Here is a 17,507-nt window from a genome sequence, read left to right on the forward strand (position 1 = left end):
ATTCACCTTTCTTCTCCTTTTGGTGATTTCAATAGTCTTTTGGAAATACCCTTAATTCAGGGAAGCAAGCACAAACTGTTCGGCATCCTGCGTCTGAATTCTGTATGTTCCTTAGTCTGCTAGTTGTATTTTAGCATGTTAAGAGAGCATCAAATTGTATCAGAACAAGTAACTGCCTTAAGGAATTATCTCTTAATTGGGAACAAAAAGACTGTAAGACATTGACACTGAAGCAGTCCCATCTTCCACAGTCTGATTAATAAATGTTGGTCCTCTTGGTCTGCATTGTGCTGTGGTCACATACAGTTTGACTTGCTCTGACAATACTTTTCACCTGGATAACTTGCATTTACAAGAGCTGGAGAGCAAGGTCTGCCTTTACTGTGTGTTGTGCATTCAGAGTTGTGGGGTCTTAAGTCACTTCTGCTCCTGGACATCGACTGGGAGGATTTTCATGCTTTGGTCACGAAGGGCTGTTTGTGTCTGTGGCCATTAGATATTGTGGGTTATCTGGGAGTGATACGCTACTGAAATCTGCTTTACTTTACATTTTCAGTATCCTGTGTATTGTTATTTAACCTAGTGATAGGCTGCCTTAATTTGGCCAAGTAGAAGCGGTCTTCCCAACTTGTTGCAGAGGGAGTTTCTGTTCCTGTTTCCCACTTGAAGTAGGAAGGAAGCTGGCAGTCCTGCATTAGGCTACTGACCTCCTGTCAATAGACTTGCTGCGTCCATTTGTGCTGGTAATGCTTCCTTCAGCAAACTCTTGTGTAGCTGATGTTACATGTGACTCGCAGAGTGGCTGCAGGAAGCTTTGTGGGGGTGCTGAGCTGGTGGGACTATCTGGTCCCACCATATCAGGACCACCATATCAGAAGGTGTGCTCTGTAGTGTTCTCTGTAGCTGCCTTAGCAGCCCAGCTCTGCTGGGAACAGAGCTTAAAGCTCCTTCTGTCCTGGTGGGTGAGTTTTCTGCCCATTTACTGATGTAAATGATGTCATTGACAGTGCTGCTGTAAAGGAGGAAATGAGAAAATATGACAGCAAGCTGAGGGTGGGATGCAGCATGCCCGTCCTTTAGCACGACAGTGACCTGTGCACAGTCATCCAACTGTACTCTTGAGCCTGGACCACATTTCTTTGGCAGTTTCCTGGATCCATCTAGCAAGCAATACATCTGCATGTAGATGAGACTTGGGTGTGAGCTCACTGTGTGAACTGTGAGCTGCTGTAGGGTGCTGGGGGCTTATCAGCATAAGAGCTATAATGGAAACACTTTCCAAGGTAGGAATGTTTGGACAGCTAAATGCTCACGCTTTGGCATTTTCTTCATATTATAATCTGTGGTATCAAATTCTTGGCCAATAATTATTTTGTCTGTGAGCCATAGTTCAGTAGTTACTATTGGAAAATCTTCATCTCATCCAACTCTATCAACACTTAAGAAGAACATGGTCTTGTTCTGGGAGCAGGCAATGGAGAAGAACCTTCTTCCATTTGAGATTTCCCTGTGCTGTGATGTCCTGTGAATTTATAGCATCCCTAAAAAAACGTTTTGACAGCATTTTTTTTCTAGCCTTAATAACAAAAGTTATCACAAACAGCCCCATAGATGCAAGAAAGACTGTGTAAGCATGCAAGTTAAATCTGTAAGCTTTTAGCTCTGTTTTTGTATTGCTGCTCTATCTATAGAATTACGACTTCCAAGACAGAAGCAACAGTGTATGTAACCCCATCTGCCCTGTAAACCTCACTGGTGGAACCTGGCTGTCCCTCTGCTGCCTTTTTTCCTTCAGACAAGAGACACCGTTATGCTGCAAGTATTGCCCAAGAAAGAGGAGACTGTGCTCACATTTCTGACGTACTGCACTCTGAGTTGTTAGAAGCTACACTTAGTCTTTGATTCGGGACTCTGTGTCTGAGTGAGAGGCACAGTGGTCCCTCTTACAGCTGGGCGGCCCTCATGCAGAAGTAAAGGACCCACTCATGGGTGGTGTTCACAAGTGGTGTTGGTTTTTCTCTGTGTACATTGCCTGAAAGGGGCTGGTGGAGCACAGCAGACCTGCAGCAAGCCCAAATTTCAGTAGTATTGAGTAAAATGCCTGAGCTGCAATACAGGATCCTTCTGTTCCTCTTGGAGGGGTGTATATGTTCTCCATTTCTACTGTCACGTGTGCAACTGTCCAGAGAGCTGTGTTGTAACGCTGCATTGCAGCACTCTGTTGCTGGCCCCAGCGTTGCATTTCCTCGTCCTGTGCCTATCTGCTTCAACATGAGCTGATGAAACAAAAGTCTGAGTCTTAAGTTAATGCACGATGCTGCTTCTGGAAACCTGCTTGGGGCTCAGATTAAGTTAGCATTGGATGTTTTATCATTTGCAGTGAATAATGGCAGTTTGGCAAGCAGAAGTCATCTATTCAATGCTGTGTTGAGATACTGATGTGTTTAAAAGTGGATTTATTATATCCATAGAGTGCTGTTGATTCTCACGGAGAGTGAGGTGGTGGAGGAATCCCTGGGGGTGCTGCATTACAAATTGGTGTTGATGTGGTTTCATTGGAATGGTGTAGCTGTGATTTGGCTGGTTTGAGGTCCGTGTAGGTAAGAATAAATAGCCTCTGATTTTTAGTTGCTCTGAGCTGGCTGAAGGAGAACCTTCCATGTTATCTCCTGCTCTACAGCTCAGCATGGCCCCTTCATTTTATGTCATTACACATAAATGATCGTTTGTAATCACTAGGGAAGATACCTGTACCTCTTATACTAGCATTGATTGGGCTTCAAACATTTCTTCATGTACTTACATCATTAGGTTTCCTCCTCAGGTTGGATCCCTGAGCTCCTTTGTGGTTTCTGACCCAGGTATTGCTGAGAACCACAACAGCAGATCTTAAAGCAGCAGCCAATTGTCAGCATTCTGAGTTCTGCTCCAGTGGTTTGTGTTCGGGTGTAGCAGCAGCTTTGCTTTGTGTCCCTACAGGCAAGGGCACTGAGAGCTACTGATTCACCTTCTGTTTGGTGAGGGGTGTGTATACACGCACACAAGTGTGTGCAAGGATGTTGTGTTCTTCTCCATTGCCTGCATCTGGGCAGGTGAGTCAAGTTACAATATTGGTCAGAGATCTCATGTTGACTTCAGTATCATTCATTAAGCAAAGCTTAATTTCCTGACAGGCGTTATCTTTGCTTACTTGATCTTATAAAGAAATACTTGATGATGTACCACAAAATCATAAATCCACCATTATAAAAACTACGTGTTATGTTTATCCATTTATGTGAAACTCCTGGCATGAATCCATTGGAAACTAACTGCAGTGAAGTGTTTTGGTTCTGCTTGTTAGTGTTTCTCTGAGCTTGTGACGTCAAACAGAGCTTAGTGACAGATGTTTGGTGCAGTTGGAGCAGTGTTAGAATGTCATTGCTGCTCAGGTCTGCTCCAGCAGGGCGGAGGGGGAAGCAGCACCAGCAAATCCTCTGCTGGATGAGCATGGCCACGCCATGAGCTCAGGTGCTCAGCGGAGCAAACTGTGTGCAGGCGCTCAGGGCTGTCAGTAATGGACCTTCAGGTTTCATCATCTGTTTCCTCTCTCAGGTTCCTGTGCCAAATTTCTTAATAAACAAGAGCCAATCTCTCAGCATTTCAGAATTTAGACCCTCCCTACTCAATTCTTTCTTACCCTTGTGCTGTTCCTCTCAGTTTCTCTGTGAAGCAGGTGAGCAGGTGTCTGGGGCTGGGACGAAGCCTGTTGAACCCAAGTACTGTTATATGAGGGCTGTGGGTAGTGACAAGCAGTGAGCTGCTTGGCTAGGAAGCATGGGTTGACCTGGAAGCCTGTAAGCTCTCCTTTCACTTGTTGGCTTAGTGCTGCTCTTAAGTTCTTTAGTCTCTTACCGGATAGCACTTGATAGGACCCCCTGCTCCTTGGGAGGTGTGAGTGTTGTGACTAATTCTGGGCATTCTGAGCTTCACGTGCAATTGAGCTGTGAGTTCATCTTGCTTTTGGTTTTCTAAGCTCAACATTAAAATCTGAAAGGTGCACTAAAACTGAAGTAAAGCTCCCAGACACTCCTTGTGGTCATGTTCTCCTTAAAGGTAGCTTTTTCTAGCAGCACTTGTTCTGAGCCTTGATAAGGGCCGTGCTTCACATACCCAAAGCCCCCTGAGCTGCTGCCTTGGAGCTGTGCTGTGTGATGTTCCTGTCTTTGCAGTTGGGGCCTCAGGATCTGCTCTGCAAAACCCAAGGGAAGCTTTCTTTATTCCTCCTTCCCTCTAGTGCAAAGTGAGGCCTTCAGAAGTGCTGACTCAGTGTGATGAAACAGCAGTAAAAACAACAATAAAGAAATAAATTCCCTCCCTCATTCTTCAAATGTTTTTCTTCCTACCAGAGTCTTCTATCGTCGCGGTCCAGGGTTCGTGGGTGGAGGCTGTTTATCTGTTCTGGGTGGGGGAGTTGCTGCGGACGCTTTTTGTTTTATATTCATGTAGAACAACTTTGCTTTATTTTTTTTGCAGTTCTTTTTTCCCTCCTGGCAATGAGCAGACGCATGGCCGTGCTTTCTGTCTGTAAATAAGACGTAGTGGTGGCTCTGGGCCCTCTTTTCTTAAAGCACATCTGACTTTTTCAACTTGTGTTAAGGATACTTCTGTTCCTAGGGGTGAAATGTAATTCTGAAGTCTGTGCCTGTGGCCGTGTATGTTGTAGGGAAGTGCATTTAAGCCATAGGAAGCTGGATGAGTCCCTTTGAGAGACGTGCTGCGTTTACAGGAAGAAAAACCCTTCCAAGCCTGCAAACATTACCTCTGACAGCCTGAAAAAGCGAAGCCAGGTTTTTAGTTTCCTACTGGTGACTGTGCTATTAACTCTGAGCTGTCAGTTATAATTGCTTCCCAGATCCACAGCAGAAATGCTGTCCCTTGTATCTGTTTCTGCTGGCTGAGGGCAGCGCAGCCGGCAGGAGCAGTGTGTGTCAGCTGGGGGGTGGAACAGCCCTGGAGATTGCCCTGTATCATGTCCTAATGTGGCCAGTACCTGGAGCTGTCTGATAGATGGGTACACGAGCAGGCTGTCCGTCGGCCATCTGGAGCTGTTGTGTTGTCTGCCTGCAGTGATCCTGTGCTATAAAATCATCATAAACAATTCAGGGGTTTTTAACATGATTCTAAGAAAGCTCAGCTTTTCTTAAATAAATGGCCCAGAGTGAGCAGACTGCTCATTGAGACCAGAGAGGTTTCACTTGTTGCTCTTCTTTAGAGAGAAGATTTCTTTGTGCAACACCTTCTGCTTTCTTCCTAAGTTAGTGCTGTGTGGCTCTGAAGCAGCTGAACCAGTTCACTTCACACAGACATCACTGGGAGCAGCCTGAGCAATACAAGGCTGCTGCTGTGTTGGACAGGAGGCACTTTTGGATTTTCTGGTATTTCTTGCATCGAGTGGTGTGACGTGCTCTGCTCAGTAGTGCTCCTTCAGCTATGCTGTCCTGTGTAAAGTGCTGCTTGTTAAAGGTAATTTGTGTGATTGGGTAATCCATCTTTTCTCCCTTAATAACGCCTAAGCTTTGTGTATCCATTTCTTTTAAAGGCCACTAGCTAAGCAGGAGGGTGCTTTAAAGGGAACTGCTGCTCTTGGTGTGCTGCCCAGCTCTAAGTGAAGAGCCCAAAGACAGTATTGTTTTGCACTTAAACATTAATAAAGTCAAATAGCCTTGCCACCAAGCAGGGCATGTACTAGGGGGAAGGGGGGCAACAGCAGCTGTGCTCTGTCCAGTTGTGGTCCCCCAGCCAAGAGATGGCTTTGTTCCCACATGGGGGATAGAGCTGGGTACGTCCTGGGGTCAGTGCCTCTGCCATAGGGATCTCTGAATATTTGGAACGTGGGTCAGGCAGCTCGAGCATGTTTCTGTGTTTTTATTTCTAGTGTTACACCATCAGGAAAGAATTTGGGAGGACTATTTTTACAATTGGCCTTAAACAGAGAGTAAAGGAAACGGTGCAGATTCCAGCCTTCGCTGAAGTAACAAGAAGGGAAGCAATGAAAGCCATAAACCATGCTGAGCAACATTTCCTCTCTTCTGCTGCACCCCCTACAGGTGACAAAGTCTGTATTGAGGCTGATGGGATTCCTAATGAAAGATGCATTCAATCTATATAAGGAGCCTGCTGAATCACTGCGGGGTGAGGCAAAGCAGGCTGGAGGAGAGCTGCTAGAAGCTTGCTGTCTGTTTCCCAAGAACTGCTTTTGTTTGCTTTACTGAAATGTAGGCATTTTAAAGAACTACTTTAATTCAGAGACGTTCAGCTGTTGTCCCAGAGCATGTCAAAACCCTTATCTTCATACCAGTTTGTTCATTGCAGGGATCTGAGCCCTGGGTTGGTGCTGCATGGTGTGCTGGGCGCAGCTGTATGGGGACTCCTTCCTCAGCCCTTGCATGTAGTGTGCTGGGCAGTGCTAGAAGGGTTGTGGTGGGATTTATGGCTTCCTTGGTACCTCTGTGGCTGCTGGGGATGGCTCTTGCAGTGGTTTATCAGAACACATAACAATGAGGTCATGTTGGAACTGTTTACTCTGTTTTCCTTCGAAATAGAGCAGATTTCCTGCTCGGCATTTTAAAATAACCACGTGTTACTGGAACACCTGGCTGGGGTCACATCATGCAAAACATCAGCTTTTTGTTTGCTGTTTTCTTCTGATGCAGTAATTTCATCCTCATTTCACCCTTAGCGCTGCAGGAGGGTTTCGGAGCCTTATTACCATCTTATGGCATGGGAACATGCTTCTTACAGAGCACAGTTGTGCTGGCCGAGCTGTGGTTGGTTTGTCTGGAAAATGCTGTGAGGAGAGCTCTGTAGTTGAGACCCTCCTCCTCTGCCCCTGGATCCTCCATCTCAACCCCTATAGCTTCTCCATGGATTAAAGAGCGAAGGCGGTGATAGAGCTACCTGGGTGGCTCGGGCACTCCTATCCGAGAGTGGATGCTAAGCTGTTAAAAGTTAACTCAAATAAAACTCAAAGAAGGCTGTAAAATCCCTTTGTCCTTAGGACAGGGGTGAGCTGTGCTTCAGCAGCTTTCCTGGGTGAGTAACAGCGTGCGGGTGGCACTGCGGCACGCTGCAGCTGGGGAGGTGCCCATAGCACAGGGATTGCTGCAGCATCCACATCCCAGCCCCCAATGGCTCTCAAGCACATCCTGCCTACATTCACAACCACTGCTAGCTGCCCTCTGCTTTGTGCCCCTTGCAATGTCAATTGGGTGGACAGAAAACATGGGCAGACTCGTCCATAAGGAAACTGGGGCAGGCGGTTGTCTGTTGAAGGCTGGAGAGTTGTTGGGGTTTACTATTTAAAAGGTGCCTTAGTTTCAGCGTGGTTAAAATGCAGGTTACAGGATAAAAAAATAAAAAGCCCAGCAACTTGGACCTTGGTCCGTGTGCACATGGCAGGATTGCCTTGTTGTTAACAGTCACTGCAGAGATTGCCTGGAAGCTCTCAGGGAGTGCTCCAGGTTCTGCTCAGGTGCCATTTATTGTTGCACTTTGGGATCGTTTTTTATGACACTTTCTGCCATGGCAAGAGTGATCTCTGCCCTTTGTGCTGTGGTTGTGTCGGTGCTGCAGCACACCTCAGGGTTTTAAGGTAAAACCACTCCTAATTCTGTGCTCAGTTTTATGAAGCTTTGCTCCGGGGCACTGCTGCCCTGAGGATGTGGGCACTTGGAGATGCAGCCTGAGCAATGCAGGAGCACCAGCTCTATCTGCATACAGCTTTGTCACTCATAGCAGTGGTGATGTGCAGCTGTTGGGCTGCAGCGAGGCTGGCCGGTGGGAAATCCTGGCTTTGTAGATATGAATGTTAAGCATTCAGGCCTTCTGTTTAACTTTCATGGCTTTGGTAATGACATTTAAAAGAAAAAAAATAAATGTGGGAGTTGTATTGGTTCTCCATGGCCTGCAATTACATCTGACCTTTCATTTGGTACAACAGTCCATATCCGCTGTATTTCTAAACACTGGGTATTAAGCCAAAGAACTTTCCTAAACTAAACCCACTGTAAATTTTCATGCCAGCATTCATACTGATTTCTCTTTTGCAAATGCTGTATGGATGCAGTGCTTGAGAATTCAGAGCGTATTTTCTGAGGCTGAGCTGGAGACAAGGTGGTGTATAATAATGTGCTGTATGTGTTAAAGCCAGCAGCCCACCTGCTCAGGACAGGAACTGGGGTGAGGAATGACCCTGTCTGAGATGGGTGCAAAATGCCACTTCTGCTGCGTTATGGAAAGGTGCCGTAGCCCTCTGCGCTGCAGTGGCTGTGCTGTACGGTTTAGGTTTTCTTGTGTTCATCCAATATCAGAAGTCATACTGTGTGTTCATACCACGTTTGCTGTGGCATCCATTCATGTACATCATATTTTCAGAGATACTTTAATAGCAGGCTGCTTCAAAGCCTCGCTCATGTGACTGTGCAGCCACTGCACTTGTCGCTTTTTGCTTCAGCAGCTGAAGTGTGAGCATTCTATGCATCCCAATGTCTTGCTCCAACCTGGCTGCTTTGCTGGGCTGTGAGCATCAATACAACTTCCTTTGAGGCTGTGAAACTTACTTGAGTATTGGAGGAAGCAGTGCAGGAGTGTTTAGATGCTTGAATGAAATTGCTCACATCTCTTTGTTTGTCTTTTTAGGACCTAAATACTATCTACTCCTTCCTCCATGGGCTGGACATACTCTCACACTTCAGGGAGCATCAGCTGAGGTAAAGTACTATGGAAGTGGTGCTGTGTGCCATAGCTGCTGTCGGGGTGTGTTGTGGATATGGGCAAGGCTTTCTCTGCCTGCACTTAGGGGTGGCAGAACGTGAGCTGAGTCCTTCGCTGAGCTGTGACACTGCAGTGCTGTGGCACAGAGTGCAAGCTAATGAGCTCTGCTGACAGTGAGGGCAGGGCTTACTGCCATTTATCTTCTAAGAACTATGTAGGAAGTACCCTGTGTCAGCTCCGGGTTGCAGATGCCTTTGAGTGTTTCGGACATCCAGATGATCTCAGAACACACAAAATGGAAGGCCAACAAAGCACAAAAAGTGCGTTGGAAGTATTTTAGTGCCTTCAGTTCTGTTGCTATGGCTAATTCCAACGTGTAGGAGTGATTTAAGCGCTTAGAGAACAAGCTGAATGTTATCTATTTGGATAATGAAGAACACCGTAATAATTTGAATTTTCTGGTTAAGCACATCCTTTGTTTAGAACAAAAATAGTTGAGTTTGAGGTCTTAAAGCCTTAAAGCGGTTCTGCTGAAACGTGGTGATTAATGGCTTACGATCTTTGGGGATTACCTTTGAAATTAAATGTCTTTTTCTCCTTCAGAATAATGTCATCCAGTGCTCGCTATGAGAGGTACAAGGGCAACCAAGTTCTCTTTTGGTAAGTATCCGTATTGCTGGTGGGAGTCCTCCAGCAGAAGTGTAAATAAAACCACTGTAATGTGTGCTGTAATACGTTGTTTCCTCCTTTAGCAGTTGTGGATACGAGTATTACAACACATAAGCTCTTGTCAGGCAGGCTAAGAGCTTTGACAAGAGCTGGGGGTAGCAGTGCTGGTGCCTGAGTGGTGCCCAGCAACTGGTGGTATGGCTCTGTGGGCAGTAGCTCTGTGGCTGTGTGCATCAAGAAATCAATGTGAAAAAGCAGGTTGGGCTCCTCAGGAGGGGCTGGGAGCAGTGGTGGCAGCTGGGGATGAGCAGGGACTGGTGGTAGTGGTGGGGATGCTCAGCAGGTGGCACTCTTCCCCTGGTGCTGGCTGCCATCGCTTTGCTGGGATAACACTGTGTAATGTGTTTGTGAGTTGCTGTAAAAGGAAAATCGATAGCAGTGATTTTTGGTGCCTTTTCTTCCAGCTCAGAAACCATTGCAAGATGCTGGTACATACTGCTTTCCGGATCTGTGCTCATGAAGGACTCCATGTTTTTACCACCTTGCAGGTATGTGAAGTTGTAGTTTGTTGGGTTTTTTCCCAGGTTAAGTCAAGATCTGGCTTTAAACAAATGATACTACTGTAACTTTTTTACAAACTTAAAAATCATTTTTTCTATTATTTTGCATTTTCAAAGTTGGACAGTGGACAAAAATGTTGTGCTAATTTCATTTAAATCCCTTCCACTCTTCATTCATTAAATACCACACCAGCCATCAAGTCTTGCCTTGCTGGATTTTTTTAGTTTGAGAGAATCTGTATTTGTCTTATTAACTCAGGGGCTCTTTGAATAACTCCCACGCTGTGGCTGCTTTCTGTAGAGGTCCTTGTCTCAAAAACACTGCTGTAGATCATGCAGTTTCTGTCCTTGGTTTGAGGCTGTGTTTTAATGGCTTCTGTGATTTCTGTGTGAAGGAGGTGAATAGAGGCCAGCAGTGCTGATTCCCGAGAGCTGCAGCACAGGGAGTGCTGGGATGTGCTTAAAGTGAGGCTTGATATCTCACTTGAGCTGGACCTTGCTGTGCTGTGATGCTCTGCTTGACCTTGTGCATCACGCAGAGTGTTTGTTTCATTGTATCTTGAAACTGTGCTTCTAGGATAGGCAGGAGTGCTTTAAAAAAAAAGTGAAAAAGACAATAGGCCTGGTATCCAATCTAGGTAGCTGCTACCTCTCAGCAGAAAGGCTTTCCCTCCAGTCTGGGGTTGTGTGATGGGCTCCATCTCCTGCCAGTACTGAACCAGAGGTCAGAAACCTTTTTGTTTCCCCCTATGCTTTTGACTTTGGTGGCACCAACAAACCAGTCCCCCTTGGTCCTCCAGGGGCTCTGGGTCCAGGATCTCAGATGGAGAAGTGAAGTGTGATAATGTTTGGTTGCTTTCCTTGGTCCGAATACCTCACGTAACACTTCTGTAGTTGAGGGATTTGCAGTCACCAGGCTATTTTCATATGAAGCAGTGCCTTGGATAATTTAGTACTATTATTTCTGTAACTATAATTAGCACTGTTGAATTACATTTAAAGTAACGCTTGTTGTTATGGATTATTCCTTGTCCCCAGCCAAGTCATGCTAAAAGGAGGCTCAAATACGTGTCTGTAAGAAAACACAGCATTACCTTTGTTCTCTTTCCATTGGGCGTTACAGAGATGCTCCTTTTGATAGGACACAAAAAGTATCATTTTATTCCTTGCTTATTTCTGTTTTATTCTTTGCTTAAGCAGTAACAGAGGAAATGGCCCACAGTGCATCGTGAGGTGTGAAGCATCTTCTCAAGAATAGAAAAGCTATTTCAAACTTTGAATAGAAAGTTGGTAACACAGTAATGATAATTACCTGAGTTCCTGAGTTGATTGTGATGCAGGTGTGTATGTGCTTGATGATGAAAGAAATAATCCTTGCAGTGTTCTGTGATGCTGAAGGGAGTGAAGCAGCCTCTTTGGAAGGCATCCTGCTTAGCGTTCAGGCATCAGGTGTGAAGCCCATCTATTTGATCTGTTGAGTATGGAGTAAATGTGTCAACGCATGAGCAAAGGTGAGAGAGGTCAGAGACAGGTGTCATCTGCACAGAAGTGATGCAGGATGCGGGTGGCTTTGAGACATCCCGGGGGAAAATGGGTGAGGACCAAAATAGAATCCTTAATGTGTGGCAGGCTATAAATACCAGGGATGGGAAATTAGGTTTTGTGGAGACCTCCTAGTGCTCTGAAAAGGTCACGAGCCAGGCTGCAATAGTTCTAATTTTGAAAGAACTGGGTGGACAGAAGCATTTACTGTAACAGATAATAGTTAGCAAATGGATTTCAGTTGGAAACTCGATCCTTGTGTATGGCTCGTGGTCACTCACTTCCAATTATCCCTTTGTAACACTGGAGTGGTAATTCCAATTGTGTTTTATCTCTGGAGCATTTGATAAACTTCCTATGGGGAGGGGGTTTTATGTCCATCTTTCTTCTGGTTATCTGTTTTATTTTCAACTAACTGCCCAGTAACTATGTATAATAATTATGTGTGAAACTACTGTTAGATTTATTGGTGAGATACTTTTACTTTCTCTAAGTGGGACTGGAAGGGGAAGACCTGCTGCCAATTTCCTGGTCCCTTCCCACAACACTTGTTCTTTCCCTGGTGTTTGCCCAGCTGTTACCTTGACAGATGGAGGAGGCTCCAGTAGACCACTGCTTAACCTGGCTGAGATGCTGGTCAGGCTCCCCTCTTCTTCATGTCTTGTTTCATCCATTATCTACCATTCTGATGCTTAGCTCAGGAAGACCTTCCTGTTGTTCTGCAGATCATTAAAGAGTAAAATATCTGTATTCAGACCTGAAGGAGGCGTAGCCCAGGTGAAGCAGGCAGCTGCCTGTGCATCTCTGTAGGCTCTTGAATGAGTTGGGACAGGTGCTTGGGAAGGGCTTTCTGTGCAAGCTGTAATTCAGTAATTGGCTTGAAGATTGGAGGATTAAGGCTTGCATGCAGGTAGGGTCACGTTTGTTCATTCATCTGATGATGAAGATAAGATCTCTGTAAGACTTTGTTTTTCTTAATTAAACAGTAAGAAACAAATAAATCATTAATAGTAGATACAGAAATGACCCAATTTTGATTACTTTGTCGCCCAGAGAATAGATTTGTCAATACACTTAGTACAGTAGGGAAAGAATATGCTTCTGAACATGAAAGTGATGGCTGGAACGAAAGAACAGGATTGGAGGATTTTGTGGAAGGAAAATCATGTCAGCAAGTTAAAGAGTTTTTCTGTTAACCTTGCTTGTTAATCAGGATAATTCATTTGAACAGGATATTTGAAGGAGATTACTCACAGCAAGATTAGCCATAGGAAACGTATCAAGGGCCTGGAGGAACTTCTGAAGCCAATTATGTGAATGACAACCTCCTGCAGCTGTGAGAATCAAACCTTGAAGGGAAAAATACGAAATATTGAAACAGTCAAGATGTGTCTTATTGAAAACAAACATTTCTTTTCCTGACCCTTCCACGACATTCAGAAATGGCTGTTCTGAAATCTCACAAGTGGAGGAAATTGGTGTTATTATCCCAAATTCAGGTAATGCATTTGTTGCCTGAAAACAAGTCTTTTTTTTTTTTTTAAACCCCAAATCCAACCCAAATGCTTGGATTAAAAGAAAACTGTCATAATGAAAGAGGAGCTCCAGTTTGGCTTTAAGAATAGTGCCTTAGGTTGAAATTATTTTAGCTTATTTTTTCTGAAGTTAATATTTGTAGATAACAATCTTTTAATATATTTTGCAGCTTGCAGCAGCTGTTAAGCATTTCAGCCTCTTCTGTGCCACAGTTTTCTGTGCTCCCAATGCTGTGCTTTTATAGAGTTGATAGATAAGAACTGAGGATTAAGGACTTGCTATTTGCACAATTTACATTTCTTCTACTTTATACATCTTTTGTTGTAAGCTTTGCCTTCAAATTTATACCTCAAATGTATCATCTAAAAACAATCAGTTTTACACCTAAAATTTGTATGACTGCCTACTGCAAACTGTAGATTTGTGCCTTTCAGTGAACGAGCAGCTCAGAGCTCCTGCATTGCTAGATTCTGATGAAGGCAAAGTGGCATCTTTCTGCTGCTGACCATCCTTCCAGGCATCCTGCCTTGGCTGGTCCTGCTGTGTCTGAGCTGTGCCTGGGCTCTGATGAGTGCTGAGGCCTTCTGTGCTGGTCCCAGAGCTGAGCGCTGCTTTCAGCAGGCGCTGCCTCGAGCGAAGGCTGCGAAGTGTTGCACAGCAAGATGAGCACTTGGCACATCTCTTCTGGCACAGAATAATCTTCTACGAGAGCCAAAAGAGTACGTAGGACTCTGTGCAGATCTCTTACAACCGTATGGTCGCATGATCTTGTCCACAGCTCCCACTAACCCCAGTAATTTCCTTCACTGGCAGAACCAGGTAAGGTGCTGGCTGCCTCAGAACATCTTCTTATTCTGAGCACAATAATTAGGGCAGATGTCTTGAGGGCGTTTAGCGCATTTCACAGCCTTCAGGATTGTTCCCAGTTTAAACTTGAGAGAGAAACCTGCAGAACGTTGCTGTTATTGACTGCTAATGCAGAAGGGGTATATGGTGATCATGCATTAATGGGGAGATGGTATTCTGCGTTCATTTGTGCTCCTTGTGGTCTCAAGTTTCCTTTAAACCATTTTCTGATGGAATTAAATATTGTAATATTTTTATTATTAAGTTACTTTGAAATGCTCAGGACCTGCTCAGCATATGGCGTCTTGGAAACTCTGCACCTACATTTGCCAATTTAAAAAGAAATAACGTGGATGGGGAAAACCCTCTTTGGTTGTAACCCTTTACTGGCTTTAGCTCATCTATCAAATCATCCATTAAAAGTGAAATATTTCAATCCATATGTGTTGCTTCAATATCTATATTTTTTTTTCTTCTTTGGAAAGATTATAGAGAAGAAATTTGATTCTCTAATGCAACTTCTGATCTGCGTTCATGTAACTTAATTCCCCTCCAGCTTCATTTTGCAAATCGAAGGCACAGGGGGCTGTCCAGTGGTTGGAAATGCAGTGAGCAACAATGCAGCTCCGCAGCTGCCCAGGAAAGCAGTAATTCCTGTGAGCATTTCTTTGTCCATGGCACTGCCATACTGTGACCATGGATGAGAAGGAAGGATTCTGCCTCCTCTCCACGCAAACACTGCAGATAAAACACCATTCACAGATAAAACACCAACAAACAAAACCCAAACTTAACAAACAAGCCTTGCTTCCCTTATTACTCAACTTTTCAGTACATTTCTGGTGAGAGATATTTTTGCCTTGCAGAAACTCAGGAGTCTTACTGAGTCAGACAGGGCATGAGGCCACCAGGTTCTTTTTGCAGTGGTAAAAAGTACAATTTGTCCTCGTTTGTGTGTTCCTGGAAGCTGTTTGACATACAGGCAGTTTGGGGTGAGGATATTCATTTAAAGCAAAATATCTGCAGCACATTACAAGCTGTTTGCTTGCTTTGCAGTGGTGTATCAATAACATGGTGCAGGGCATTGTTGCAGGTAACTATTGAAAATCACTAGTAACTCTATGCAGTCTTGGTGTCAACTTACGCAACGAGAATAACCTTGATTTTTCATGTTCCTGGAAAATACAGCTTTATAAGATGCTTGTCATCTCCATATTGAAGGTTTTGAGATGTGAAAATCAGATGTATTGTAATACGTCTTGTGTTATATATTGTAATTTTGAAGATGCTGCCAGTTAGTGTTCAAACAAACAGTGCAGCATCCAGTCTCAATCTGTGTTTGGAGGCTGAGGACTTGTCAGGATGGGCAGTGTTTTTACCTTTTAAAGTACTTTTTGTATTTGGAGTATGGCATAATGAGGAACCATCAGCAACAACTTGGGCATTGGTACCCAGCAGGCTGGAGTCCAGATGTGGACTCCAAGGAGGCTATGGATTATGGATATCCCATCCCTGAAGGCGTTTGAGACCAACCTGGATGTGGCTCTGGGCAGTCTGATCTGGTGGTTGGTGACCCTGCACATAGCAGTGGTTTGGAACAAGATGATCATTGTCCATTTCAACCCAGGCTGTTGTGTGATGCTATGAAACTTGTAAGTCTCGAAATTCTGGATGCATTAGCACCATATACTGACGTCACTCAGCAGCCGGATATTAATGGTTTTAGACATCTAGACAGGTTTAGAAAACAAAGTATTTTGTACCTCCTATTTAAAGAAATGCTTTGTGTACCGAATAAGTCATTCTGGAGGGTTTTTGAGGTAGCTTCCTTTGTAGAAGTCAGGCTTGTTGTAACAGATGCTGTGCCTCAAAACAGCCTTTGAAGCTTCCTTGTGATGTGAACTGTTGGTTGTGTTAAAATGTCAGTGCTCACAGAATCACAGAATGGCCTGGGCTGCAAAGGCCCACAATGTTCATCTAGTTCCAACCCCCTGATATGTGCAGGGTCACCAACCACTAGACCTGGCTGCCCAGAACCACATCCAGCCTGGCCTTGAATGCCTGCAGGGATGGGGCATCCACAGTCTCCTTGGGCAACATGTTCCAGTGTGTCACCACCCTCTGGGTGAAAAACTTCCTCCTTATATCCAACTTAAACCTCCCCTGTCTCAGTTTAAAACCATTCACCCCGTCCGATCACTTTCTACCCTTGTAAACCATTGTTCTTTCTGTTTTATACACTGCTTTCAAATTTTGGATGGCCACAATGAGGTCTTCTCAAAGCCATCTCTCCAAGTTATTCAAGCCCAATTCCCTCAATCTTTCTTCATAGGAGGCTCGTAGGGAAGGATGCAAGTTTGGTCCCTTTGGCTCAATGAAGTTAAGCAGATGCTTGAGTGCTGTAAATCTAAGGTTCTGGAGCTGGGCATTATTCGTAGGGCTTTCTCTGTACAAGGGAGTTGAACTGTAGATTGGGGACAGCTGGAATGAGAGGAGCAGCAGCTGCCGATGAACATGTCATCTGTGTTTCCTGTGTCAGCTGCTCAGCTCCATCCTGCAGCCTGATTACCCATTAGTTGTCAATGCATGATGTCACGCTGGTTCAACTCGCATTCCTTTCTCATGTGATAGCATTGCTTAAGCATTTTTAATTACAAATAGCAGCGAATGAAGAGGAAAGCGAGGTTGTGGCAGCTGAGGCATGCAGGGGTAAACAAAGCCGCCTTTGTTTACATGGGAGATGTTGCTCATGTGGCTGTGTCACAAGCCAGAGAGTGCAGATGTAATAGGTGAACAGCAAGCGAGAGGAGCATGCAGTGGGTTGATCAGAGCTGTGATGTGGCTCATACAGCTGATGCTTCTGGCAGCAGGCAGCTATGGAATAGAGATGTGTACATTTAAGGCAATATCGGTTACATTCATTGAGGGGAACGTTGAAAATTGATATTGAGATGTGGTGGTAATGGCTGGGGAAACCATGCCCACATCTCAGCTTGGTGAGAGGACATCGCGTGCTGCATGCCAGGAAGTAATTAAACGTGACCTACTGACTGGTAAACATGAGGCCTTTACTCCTTAGGATCTGCAGGGTGGGTTTGTCACTGGAACATCACCTTTTTGTGTGTTTGGTTGTTGTAAAGTGCCTGATAGACCAGAAGGAGCAGTGCCCAGAGCCTGACCTTTGATCTAAGCAGCATCTTCCTCCTATCATGTTCTATGCATGATCATTGCTTAATTAGTAAGTGTTGCAGCAGAAGCAGAGGGAAGCTCAACAGTGCCGGGGTTTCACCCTGCATTTATATAAAGTAAGGAGAAAAAACCAATACCTTTCCCTCAATCTTTGGTAGTCTGATAAGTGACTTGTATGCAATAAGAGTGCTTGGCTTGCGTGACCTCCAGCAGAAAATTGTAGCTTTTTTCTGACCCCCAGGCATTTTTTAGTGAACGTAGCACCTCTAGATTTCCAGCTGAAGATCTGTTCTTTTAAACCTTTGTTGCATGGGGTAGAACCAGGACTGCAGTTTGTATGTTTGTCTCAGTGCCAATGCTCCGTGCTGCAGAAGGTTGGTTCGTTTCACTCTGTGAACCTCTCTCTTTTGG

General features: G+C 44.7%; 1 protein-coding gene across 16 annotated transcripts in view; it reads left to right on the plus strand.

Annotated features, from left to right (window-relative positions):
• The window catches only part of RAPGEF6 (Rap guanine nucleotide exchange factor 6), a 103,002-nt gene that overhangs the window by 9,563 nt on the left and 75,932 nt on the right, over window positions 1-17,507 (plus strand). For 14 of the 16 annotated variants that reach the window (XM_085518718.1, XM_085518711.1, XM_085518719.1 and 11 more), the window contains exons 2-4: window positions 8,680-8,750; window positions 9,358-9,414; window positions 9,888-9,971. In XM_085518718.1, the coding sequence (XP_085374844.1) occupies window positions 9,906-9,971 (66 nt within the window). In that variant the 5' untranslated portion in view covers window positions 8,680-8,750; window positions 9,358-9,414; window positions 9,888-9,905. Of the gene's footprint in view, window positions 1-5,247; window positions 5,506-5,917; window positions 6,090-8,679; window positions 8,751-9,357; window positions 9,415-9,887; window positions 9,972-12,965; window positions 13,025-17,507 lie in introns of those variants that run through there. The other 2 variants (XM_085518715.1, XM_085518723.1) reach the window with 2 other exon arrangements.

The sequence above is a fragment of the Coturnix japonica genome, chromosome 18 (genome assembly GCF_054131305.1).
Source record: "Coturnix japonica strain WE chromosome 18, WE-NBRP24, whole genome shotgun sequence".
Taxonomy (NCBI): Eukaryota; Metazoa; Chordata; class Aves; order Galliformes; family Phasianidae; genus Coturnix; species Coturnix japonica.